The 13,164-nt window shown below is 32.1% G+C and overlaps 1 protein-coding gene across 2 annotated transcripts in view; it reads right to left on the bottom strand.

Annotated features, from left to right (window-relative positions):
- The window catches only part of LOC143047550 (uncharacterized), a 103,255-nt gene that overhangs the window by 31,827 nt on the left and 58,264 nt on the right, over positions 1-13,164 (bottom strand). For both annotated transcript variants that reach the window (XM_076220615.1, XM_076220616.1), the window contains 2 exons: positions 10,186-11,403; positions 1,918-2,014 (listed from right to left, as the gene is read on the bottom strand). In XM_076220615.1, the coding sequence (XP_076076730.1) occupies positions 1,918-2,014; positions 10,186-11,403 (1,315 nt within the window). The remainder of the gene's footprint in view (positions 1-1,917; positions 2,015-10,185; positions 11,404-13,164) is intronic.

Genomic DNA, 13,164 nt, shown 5'->3' with positions numbered 1-13,164 from the left:
CCAATTCGTGATGGAGTCCGTAAAATTTACGAACTTCACCATTTGGAACTCTTGGTTTAATAGGTTCCTTGTGAGCAGCAATCCTCTATCAAGGAAATCATAATAGGAAATACAAGCACGGAACTATCGTATCAATTGGGAGATATATACTCCGTATGCAGGCGATGTTGGAATGTTGCTACATAAAAGCGGAAAGTTCACAATTAAGAAGCTGAAGTCATCTCTTTTGTCGTAAAGTTTTGTTTTCAAACAACCTTCATTGTCAATTTCTAGATGTAAATCAAGATATGAGGCAGACTTAACTGTATCTGTAGTATCCTTTATTTCCAGTTCGATGGGATAGATTCGTTCAAGATAGTCACCAAATCTAGTATTATTTAGTGAGAGAATAGCATCTATATAGCGGAGCGTAAAGTTAAAGGATATTGCTAACTTCTTATCTTTCTTCCGACGAAATTCCTGTATGTAGTCAGCATCATAATAATAAAGAAACAAGTGGGCAAGAAGAGGAGCTACAATTGGTTCCCATTGGAATTCCGAAAGTCTATTGAAATTTCACATATGGATTCTACTTGAACAAGCACTCCAGGAAATAAAATTTAAAAAAAGTGGTAACAGTTTTCCTTTTTGAGATACGACCTATTGATTAACATCATGATACGACAAAAAAATATATAAAAAGGATGCATGGAAACAAATCTTAAAAAAACGACAGATATTTCTAAATAATCAAGATTTTCTTTAATAATTGTAGTTGGCAAATAAATATACTGCAAGTAAAATAAAACATACTTTTGGGTCAATTCTCCATCTTTTCTATATTAGACCTATTTTTGCACCTTTTTGGTAATGTTTGTATTGTTCCTATTTTTATGAGGCAAATATCGAGTTTGATTGTGTCCCGGTTAACACAGCCTTGAAACAATAATTGTAAACACATTTGTTAAAACAATTATAATATTAGGAGCGTTTACCATGTTTACACCTCTTTTTTAGAATCGTACTTTTACATGTAAGTATGCAAAAAAGTTATTCTAATTTTTTGTATCTTGGCATCCTCACCATGTCCGATGCTATTCGAAATATTGCGCAAAATAAAGTATACACCAAAACCATTTTATCTGACTGGTTCACACACAAGCGCGTGACACAACTCGGCAATTTTATTATACATATCGTCCTGTCTCGATCGATTTCCTTTTCTTCAACTACTTAACAAATCATGATATAATGTTTGCTGAATGGAGATTCAGACACAAGCACGGCTCAACATAAAAAGAAAACTGCCTCAGCATATTATGGCTGTTTAAGTGTTTTGATTCGCTACTAATTTTTGTTTTAATTTTAGGCTTTGAGCGTTCCTGTTGAAAATAAAAGCTGCACGCGTATGAAATTTATAACTTGTGGTTTAAATTCCATCTTGAGAATTGTTTATGGTTGTAATAATGTCAATTTTAACAAAATAGAGCAGATAGGAGTATTCGTAAAACCTCCCGTAGCACAAATCTAATGCATATTTAAGATTAAATCTTGCATCTGGTAACATTTGTTAGAAAATGCAAGGTAAAGTGGCTAATGTCAGATAGTCATTTTCTATGAACACTGATATTGCTGTCTGTTTTGCTCATGATTCCAGAGGAAATTACCTTATTCATACAACACCACTGTATATTGAAGGCAATGTCGAAAAAAAAAATGATTCCAGTCTTTTCACAGCACGTTCACAAACTTGTATGTTCAAATATATTGAAGTTCAGTCTGATGTTTTTGTAGTTACCTGTTCCTATCGAAGGACTAGGGTTAAATCTAAAGTTTTTGTTTAAGGATTTTATTTATTTAGTAAGTGATGATTGGTATAAAGTTTGGGTCATTAACTATTGTGTCTATGTTAGTAACGATCTTTACTTTTAACCTTACCTCTTATGTTCCAAGGTACTGTGTCCTCGTTTAAAGGTTTTGTCCTTAACTCTTCACATTTAGCAAACATAGTTTGTCCACCAAGTCTTCCAACAGCCTGTTATATTCAAAAGACCAGTAACATGTTAATTCAAACATGAGATTATTGTTACATTATACATGAACTATTTTTCCAGCTGAGATTAAAAATATCCATAAGAAAGAAAGTTCAAAATTCCATGTTTGACTTATTGGCTACTAAATATATATGCAAATGAATTTCAATACATCTGTTAACTACGGAAGCCGATAAGGGCCATTCAAAAAAAAATAATTATGTCGTAATTACGACATATCGCTATGTTGTAATTTCGACATAACATGTCGTTTAAACGACATCGCTATGTCGTTTTTTTGACATAACATGTCGTAATAACGACATCACTATGTCGTTGAAACGACATAGCTATGTCGTAATAACGACATCACTATATATATATTAAAGAATATGTATTATGATTGCCAAGAGACTAAATGACACAGAAATTAACAACTATATGTTATCATAATGCCCCCAATAATTAGAAAAGCCCCTGCATAGTCAGCTATTAAAGAGGGACGAAAAATACCAGAGGGATAGGCCCCGAAATGCTGTGTGGCAGACAGTGTTAACATTAATTAAATATTAGCTCCCTTGGTAAAACTCCAAATTTCATATTTAAAGTATTTCATTGTTGATTAATTTACATGATGCTTAATAAGTATATATTTGTTAATTGCATAGCTTTTGCTATTTGAATTCATTGGTTAAAGATATTTATTCATATTGTAAAGTTTAATATTTGTATCGTTGCAAAATCTTTGGTCACCTTCTTTGGTTACCTTCTGTGAGAAACTAATATAATTTATAGATCCTATTTAAGTAGATATTGACAGCGGAAGTCAGGTTCTTATAAACCTTCTACTTGTGAGGACTGACATACAGTCCTACCTATAACAAGCGCTAACTACATGCCTTCGTATAATAAGGGTGAATTGAAATATTGATTGCACTCTTTCTACTTTCAAACGTTGGACACGATGTTCCTATAACCTCTAGGATTTAAAACAGGATCTTCGAAATTTCATCCGCAAAACAAAATAAAAATGTTAGAAAACACGAACCAATATTAAAACAAATTCAATATATGTTTCAAATTATGTTTTTACAGCTCTTGATCATATACTAAGTAATATCTAGTATATTTGATGATTAGATTAGCAAAGCTATGTGAAAAAAACTGGATGTCCAACGTTACATTTATAAAAAACTGTTTTAAATCTTATGTATAGTGATCCTATTTCTTATTCTCTGATCTTCTTGATACTTGGCAGGAACAAAGACATGTGTCGGTTCTTTGTGGCGTTAAAGCCGTTATTTTTGCCAAATTTTATTTGACTCGGTGGCTTTATATTTAGCGGGAATAAAAAAAATGTCCAACGACGTTTTTCGTTATCTCAACGACTGAAAGTGAATTTTGTAAGTAGCAAAAAATGAATAAAAAGAGTTAGACAATAATAATATCTAACAAAAGTACAAATATTTGCCTCATTGTTCGTGAGTTCAAATATTGCTGATTCAATAAAATCTTCTCTACACAGTCGTTTTTCAAACGGTAGCCATTTTGTCCAAGTTGATATTTCATTTTTCAAAGCAGTTAACGCGTATTTTTTATAATTAATCAAAACAAAAGTTAGATACACGAAGAGTAAAAAATGCCAAGATTCTTTTCTTATTAACTACATGTTTGGGTCTTAAAGGAATAAAATGCTTCCACACATTACAAAACAGTAGCCAATTTGTCCAAACGTCGAAAGTTCGAAAGACGCTAATTTCCGTCGTTACATGTGCTAAAGTTGCAATTAAATGTTCATGATAATTAAAACAAATCGTGTTATGAAATTTGGAAAAACAGGTTGATGATTGCTGCCGAAAAAAAAAAGAATAGCGTATGTTGCTATAGACTCCACTCGGGGACATAGGTTCGACACAGGTTAAATTTTGCAATTTTTATTAATCGTTTATAGCTTTTAACGATTTATTTAAAAGAATGGTGAAATGGGAAAAAACATCTCATTACATGAACTTCGTCCAACTTTTGCAAAGACAAATTTTAGACACCAAGACATTCCTCTAAATGTAAAATTCGAATTGAAATTTATATTGTGGAAGTACTCTATAGATTATTTAAAGTCGTCACTTCAGTAAGGTGCAATCACCAATATTAAAAGACTTATACCAGTTCACGGAGTGTTTTACTTCGCGATTTGTCCTGCTATTCATGTTATTACTGTCGTGATGAAATTAATTCCTGTACTAGCGAAGCCAGAACTTTTTGTCAATATAAACTTGTGCATGAAATGGAGGTACTAGTAATTGAAAGACAAATCCCAAACAGCCGCGACGAAAACCGTTTCATCGAATTTTAAAAACCCGGGATTATTTAAGCCGTTTTCGCGGACGATCCAGGAGTAAATTACTATATTTTAAAATGTATATCAGAAATTAAACACTATAGATGACTTGCGGAAATAATTCTCCAGCCAAGGTTCAAGTAATTGAAGGGGTGTATTTCGACAACTTATGTACCAGGGAAAATACAATTCTATTCAAATTTAACCAAGGGTAAAAATGTTCGACTTACTTGCAGAGTGTCAGATATATTTGTATTGGGGTTGAGTTAAGATATAGAAATTTTACAATGACAGATGATATGCACCTTGAAAGTTAAACATCATATGATAAAAGTTTCGTACATCTAAAAAAAAAATCTTTTTATGGAAAACTGTACCACATCTTCCTATATCTACTTCCGTCCCATCTTTCTTTCCCACATTACTTGCGACAGTAATGCATTTTTAGTTGAAATAACTTAAAGGGTAAACATTATTAAATAGATTTCAACAACTTGAGGTAATTTATGATAAAATGAGAGCACAAAACGAACAGAACCAGAATCAGAAATTTTAAAAATTTTGTAAAATAATAAATAAATCAACCAACATATAAAAAAACGAATAAAACTTGCAAAAATTAATCAAAAACCCTCTTCGAAGCCGCTTTTTATGTGTAACGTCGTGTTTTAGGAATCGATACGTCCATTCACCCTCATTACAACAAACCATAGAGTTGTGCGCTTCTTTAAAGAGAGGTGGAAAGCTTTGCTTGCCTTGATAGTCCTGCATGTCACACTTTATAGTAACTGGTCGGTTTCTTATTACTTTCGATCAGGATCTATAAAATATATAAGTTTCTCACAGAAGGTAACCAAAGAAGGTGACCAAAGATTTTGCGAGGATACAAATATTAAACTTTACAATATAAATAAATATCTTTAATCAATGAATTCAAATAGCAAAAGCTGTGCAATTAACAGATATATACTTATTCAGCTTCATGTAAATTATTTAACAATGAAATACATTAAATATGAAATTTGGAGTTTTACCAAGGGAGCTAATAATTAATTAATTACACTGTCTGCCACACAGCATTTTGGGGGCTCTCCCTCTGGTATCTTTCGTCCCTCTTTTATAGCTGATTATGCGGGGGCTTTTCTAGTTATTGGGGGCATTATGATATGACCTATAGTTGTTAATTTCTGTGTCATTTAGTGTCTTGGCAATCATAATACATATTCTTTTGTATATAGCGATGTCGTTTAACGACATAGCTATGTCGTTTTAACGACATAGTGATGTCGTTATTACGACATATGTCGAAATTACGACACAGCGATGTCGTTATAACGACATGTTATGTCGAAATTACAACATAGCGATATGTTATGTCGAAATTACGACATGCTATGTCGTAATTACGACATAAAATATTTTTTTTGAATGGCCCTTATCGGCTTCCGTAGTTAACCTATTTCGGGTTGAAAATATTAATAGGCAAATAATGTAACTGTTTGAAAATTGAGATGATATCAAAACTCTACAAAACGACCGAATTCATCTTTTATTTCGTATTTGAATGTTCCTACATTAATCAAAGTCTTATTAATATAAAATTGAGAATGGAATTTGGAATATGACAAAGAGACAACAACCCGACCAAAGAGCAGATACCAGCCGAAGGCCAACATTGGGTCCTCAACGCAGCGCGAAAATTCCACACACGTATGTGGCCGGCTCCTTGATAAAAGTTTGTACTAGGTATGGTTACAGTGAAAATGGACGTCACACTTAACTCCAAAACTTATAAATGAACTAAATTAAAAAAAAACAAACAAAACTAACAAAAGCCAGAGGCTCCTGACTTGGGACAGGCGTAATAATGCGGCATGATTAAACATACATTTATACATGCTCTTGTTTATGGTCATTTTTTGTCCAACGCAGCATAACTAGAATCTCAAAATAATCTTTGTGCATTTTTGTCACAATTGTCACCGTCATATAACAATGCAAAATTCATGACTTTAGTTGGGTAATTTTGCTGATCATTTGTTTATTTTATGGTACTCTCTTCTACTACTTTTTGCCAAAATTAAAAAAAAAAACTGTTTGATAAAAAAAATCATCGTTTAAGGCCTAGACTCCTATTCTTATTCAAGGGGAATGGCTTTAATACGGACTGACGATTTGGCCGGTAGAATTATTAACAGATAGCCTAGCTGATCTTTTGCTTTATGAAACTACTTCTATCTGTTATTATTTACAAGGTGGTAGACACTATTAAAAAAAGAACTGAGTCATTTAAGAGCAATAACTCCTAATTAGGGTCGACTACGGATTTTTGTTTGTGTGGTCTTGATTTACTGAACATTGTTTCTATTTTTAGCTTCCCTCTAATAACCATACAATAAAAAAACTTTATTCAAAGGCAAACACTCCTATAACATGTATAAGGGGCTTACTAACATTACTAACATTTATTTAGTAGATCTTGTATTACTTATAACTTTTACTGAAAATAATTTGCAAAATGAGTGGCCAAATTCTTTTGTAGTTAAAAGCGTCATTCATGGTCAATTAAGGAGTTGTCTGACAGTTCTTGTCTGACTGAATAATAGATAGACTCCTGTCAGATTTTCCCTATCTTTAACAGTTTATAATATAAGACACTACTTGCGTTTTGCCGCTATGTCCTTTTTTTGGCTTGCTGGTCATCTTTTTTGGAAGACTGTATCAATAGTTAATTAACAAGAATGTGTCGCCAGTACACGGACGCCCCATCCGCATTATCATTTTCAATGTTCAGTGGACCGTGAAAATGGGGTAAAAACTCTAATTTGGTTTAAAATTAGAAAGATCATATCATAGGGAACATGTGTACTAAGTTTCAAGTTGATTGAACTTCAACTTCATCAAAAACTTTAACCTGAAGCGGGACAGACGGACGAACGGACAGACGGACGGAAGAACGGACAAACGAACGGACGCACAGACCAGAAAACATAATGCTCATTAATGGGGCATACACAATACATACCTTTAGGATTACTGTGGCTTAGGTTTTATTTTGGTCCAGTAGTTTACAAGGTTTACAAGGAAGTTGGAATATAAACCTTAATTTGGATGAGTATTTTATGAATTAATGAATTTGATGTCTCATTAACTACAATTTACATAGTTACAGAAAATATATGTGTAGAAAAAATTATATTTAATATTAAAGCACATGTGAATAATACAAACATAAACATTAAGTTACAAACTATAAACATCCACATTATACATGTTAATTAAGAATTGAATGCTACTTTTTGTAAATTCATTGAGGTGTAAAAGCGTTTACCGAAGTAGATTTTGTATGAAGTGCAGAAGTGCTTCATTTTAAAAATGTGCGCACGAAATAGTGTCACATTGCATGGAAACGTGTCATCATGAATGCTCATCTATATGAAAATAATGAGATATGGTAAATTGCCAATAAAACAACTCTCTATCATAGACCAAATGACATAGACGTTTGCAACTATAGGTGACCATAAGACCTTAAACAATTAGCAATACCCATATCGGATTGTCTGTTATAAAAAAACGAAACAAATGTAAAAAAAAAATAACAAAAAACTAAAGATTTGATTTATGTACAAAAGAACGAACGAAATACCTGTATGATATACTGCAACACAGGACAGCAAACGAATTATAGGCTCACGGCTTTGAACAGGCACATGCAGAATATTAGCATGCTTACATTTAACCATTACTTAATTTAGTATAAAAAAAAATAAGCTTACAATTCAAATCTATATTTTGGTACTCTCATCCTGTTATCAATTATAAAGGTGACTATTTGTGGCAAAATAGCAGTAGGACACGATACCTACCGTGACCAATGTTAGTCAAATTTACAGTTTATCCTGAAATATATGGCTTGTACACTTAATTCCTTGACTTAGTTTATATAACAATCATTTGAACAATGATTTGGATATGGACTGGCATTGTTATCGGATTCAATGTGACTTAATATTATTTAAAAATCTTCCTTGCGGATTTTGAGCACATGTAAAGACATGATGCATGTTTTAAACATTGTCATTAACTACTTAATACAGTTTCGTTCGGATGTCGTATTTGAGTGCCTGCATGTCATAAGCTCCTTTCAATGTCTGTATTGAGGTTTTCAGTTTGAATAACCCCTTCTAACGATGATGATAGTATTTTGAATACTCAAATGAACATTTTTTTAACACTACAGTATAATAAAAAAGAATAGATAATTTTTAATAAACAATATCACAGGCACTTAAAAAGCCATCAACTGTTGTTTCAGATCCCATTTTGTACAGCACGAATATTCTAAACAATCAGATTTATTCATGTGTTAGTTTCATCTGTTGTGCCTTTCAGAAAACAAACGAGAGGTGGAATATACCTAAGTGCCATTCCAAGACCATTCTCACAATTGAAAACGATTTCATTTCACTGCTTGAAATAATAAATGAGTGTAAGGCAGAGATAAAAGGAATCTCAAAAACAAAACCAGAATGTTTAAAAAAATTAAGTCAATTCAGGAAGAGTTTTTCCCATCAAAAAAGTACTTTTAAAAACTTAAGTGGCTTAATTTAAATTTACATTCAAAACTTCAATTTTTGCATAGATCGCCACTACATAAGACATAGGTTTCCAGTAGGACAAAACATCATTACAGAAATAATATTCTAAAACATATCATGAGTCGGGTCTATTTTATTTGTTGGTCAGGAGTAATCAAATCAATAAAATTGTCTTTCAGGCCCATTAAGGTGCAAGTTATTTTTGCTGAGTATATAACCTTCAGCTTGGGACATTGATGAAAAGATCGAAGTATCACTAAACAGGAAGTGACTGCCAATAATATCTAACATTGGATTAGCTCGTGCTTATAAGTAAATATTTCCCAACACAATATCAAATCATTAAATAATACAATAGTTCAGCAAATTGTGACACAAAGTATGAATGTGAAAATTATGTACAGAAGGACAAATAACAATACTTAAATCCTTCTTAACGTAGGAATTCCATTACACGTACAGATAAATTGGATTTTAATATTGATGATATCTAAACATAGTCATTAAGATGACCTCTAGTTATTTACCTCCGTGTTCGTCAGTAATGGACACTAGTAGTGGCATTCGAAATCATAACATGTCTTCATATTTGCATACTAGAAATCAGTCCATAAATAATAATAGAACAATTAAAATAAATCAGAGTTTTACATCCTTAAATATTTATGGTGGTGGATGTTAGAAGCATACGGCTAACACTATTTCCCGCTTTAGTAAAAATCTAAGTTTTTGTTTTTATATTAAAAAACAAAAACAGTTTAGTTCAAGTCTTGATGTTGTCTTATTTTTTCCTTCATTTTATTTGTTGACATTGTGCATGTGTTTACTGTCAACTTGTAACAAAATCTTTTTATAAAAAAATGTTTTAAATTTTCAAACAATTTAAATCTTATTTAAATAATGAATTTAAATTTAGACAGTGCTGGAACTGTTTTAAAAAAAATAATACTTTTCAGTAACAATACAAAATCACAAAAATTTTGACAAAAAATAGTACATTCAGAATCTAGTGATGTACGTTACAGTGTTTGTTTAATGTCAAATAAAACGTTCCACTTATTAAGGGTATTTCAATAATGTAAGACTATTTAAACACGTTTCACTCGCATGTCAATGGTAATTCTATCGTCAAATAATCGGCTATTGTCATTTAAAGAAATGGTATGGAGGTCGGATAACATTAATTACCTCAGTACTTTCTATTTACTAGTATATTGTTCTGACAGATACTTACATTATTATCTGTATTCAACATCCATGGCAAATATATTTCCTCAGAATGATGCACATCCGTATGTTGATTACAGTAATACTCTGTTGAATTTTTTAAGTCTTCATATGACTTTGTATCTCTAGAATAATCGCCTTTGCTACATTTAAAGTGAATTTTACAAGACATCGATAACCTATATCTATCTTTTATGGCTTGAATTTGTTTTATTATACCTTTGCAGACACTGCTACATTTGCTTCCGAATTCTGTCTCTCTTTTTGAAAAAGATAAGAGCTGAATGGCAATTGTATCTGTGGACATTGTAACCAAAATTTTTTCACAACCCGACTTAGAATCAATGTCGAAGACACAAATTCCCCGGAACAAAGCCATAGAATATGTTTTATAAACAACTTTGCTAGGTTCATACTCTTTGATAAACCACACTGAAACATGATTAAAGAAAGCAGGCGGAAGAAACGAAAATTTCAGACAAAGCCAAGACGTTCTTTTACAGTTTTGCTGTTTAATACCAATCAGTGTGCATACTTCATCATACAAGACTGGCGGCATCATACTTGGCATTATATATGAACTTGTTTCAGCAATTTTTACCAATATGTCAAATTTCTCCATTACTTTGACCAAATTTTCTCTTTGGTCTAAAAACTGATTTCCACATTTTGATTTGAAGAGTTCTGTGATCAAAGATTCACTTATTGTCCCGTTTTGTTTAAACTTAGTCCAATCTGTACGATGTTGCAGTCGACCATCTATCTTATCTGATACTAAACATCGAAAAGCATCTACTAACCATTTTGGATTTAAAATGATGAAGTCTTGTATATCTTCAAAATAAATAACATTCCCAACTTCATGTTGAAAACGAAGAAATAGTTTTACTTCGTCAATATCTATCATATTGATATCACTGTGTTTTGCTAAATTTTCCATGTCAGAAAAGTTAATGAAATTATTTCCATCGCTTTTATTAATTTCAATCAAGTGTTCTAAAAGAATCCATTTTAATGGCAGGTTTTGACCCCAATGTGCCATTCCTAGAATTATTGATGATATTTTCTGTTGTAATTCTACAAATTTGACGTCCGGGTCCTTCGTATTTGATAAACAAATTATGTCTCGTAAATGGTGATATTTGTGTTGATCTCCTAAAACCATGTCTAATTGAGTTTGAAGCTTGGTTTTTCTTTCCTCTATAACGGTATTTCCAATAGTTTCCTAAAATATAACAAGCAGATATAATATAATATCCTTAGATTACCTTAGCCGTATTTGGCACAACATTTTGGAATTTTGGATCCTCAATGCTCTTCAACTTTGTACTTTTTTGGCTTTATAAATATTTTGATATGAGCGTCACTGATGAGTTTTATGTAGACGAAACGCGCGTCTGGCGTATTCAATTGTAATCCTTGTATCTTTGATAACTATCAGCTTGCCAACTTCAACATTATGATATGCATTGATACCATGTTTCTTGCTATATATCTATTTTTTATCCATGCATATTAATTCGTATTACTTCATTTTAATTGATACATATGAAGTAAATGGTATGTAAAATAAAGTATGGCATGCATTTTTAACATAACCACCAACGTATTCTATAACGCATATCAAAGATGTAAAAATTATGGCAGATTGCAATTGCATAAAAATAAAAAAGCATGGCTCTCGCCTATTGTCTGTATTATTTATCATCCACATACTAGTAATGCATTTGTCTAGGTATTAATATATTTTGCTTAAATAAGACAATAACAATCAAAACCAATGAGTAAATAAAGACTCACAAAACCAAAGGACATTTACATCAACAGTTATAAATATTAGTTAAGAAACTACACGAACTCAACTAAAACCGGGAGTGAAATCAGGTGCTTCGGAAGGGTAAGCGGCACCCGTCGTGTTATTTCGTTGCTCAGTTCGGCAATGACTGAAGGTTATTATGACTGAGGAAGAATATCAGATATGATTTCTGACACACTTTTGTCTTAATGGCCAATCATCTCATGATGGCGACCATAAAATTTCTTGAGTGATGACCTTAATTTGGTTGATTCATAGCCCTGTCTTAGCAACTTTTGAGAAAGCAGTATTCCTCGTTCAACAAAATAAAAGTACTTTGAACTAGCTCCAGAATAACGTATCAATTGAGAAATATATACTTCATATGCTGGTGAAAATGAGATGTTGCTACACAGAAATGGAAAGTTGACTATAGGAAAATTAAAATCATCGCGTTTGTCATAAATTTTGGTATTTAACCTTCCATCAGTAGTCATTTCGAAATAAAGGTCTAAATATGAAGCAGATTTGTCTGTGTCGGTAGTATCTTTAATTTCAATAGATATAGGAAGATGTGGTGTGAGTGCCAATGAGACAACTCTCAATCCAAATAACAATTTAAAAAAAGTAAACCATTATAGGTCAATGTACGGCCTTCAACACAGAGCCTTGGCTCACACCGAACAACAAGCTACAAAGGGCCCCAAAATTACTAGTGTAAAACCATTCAAACGGGAAATCCAACGGTCTAATCTATATAAAAAAAAAAACAAGAAACGAGAAACACGTATAAATTACATAAACAGACGACAACTTCTGTACATCAGATTCCTGACATAGGACAGGTGCAAACATTTGCAGCGGGATTAAACGTTTTAATGGATCCAAACCTTCTCCCTTTTTCTGAAACATTAGCGTAACATCACAACATAGAAAAACACACGATAAAATATCCATTGGCAGGCCTAACTCAATCAAAAAACGTAAATTACTTGGATATATTAAATGTAAGTGATCACTGAATCTATTATTATTAAGAGACAGTACATCATCAATGTTCTAAAAGTTGATATCAAACTGAGCTAATTTCTTTTCTCCTTTCTGTAAAAGCCCTTGGATAGACTCTGCTTTATAGGAATACCACAAAAATAAGTGCATGCAATCTTTCAAGAAATTGCAAATTTGCTTATT

The sequence above is a fragment of the Mytilus galloprovincialis genome, chromosome 10 (assembly GCF_965363235.1).
Source record: "Mytilus galloprovincialis chromosome 10, xbMytGall1.hap1.1, whole genome shotgun sequence".
NCBI classification, from domain to species: domain Eukaryota; kingdom Metazoa; phylum Mollusca; class Bivalvia; order Mytilida; family Mytilidae; genus Mytilus; species Mytilus galloprovincialis.
This window is presented reverse-complemented; position numbering and strand designations above follow the sequence as displayed.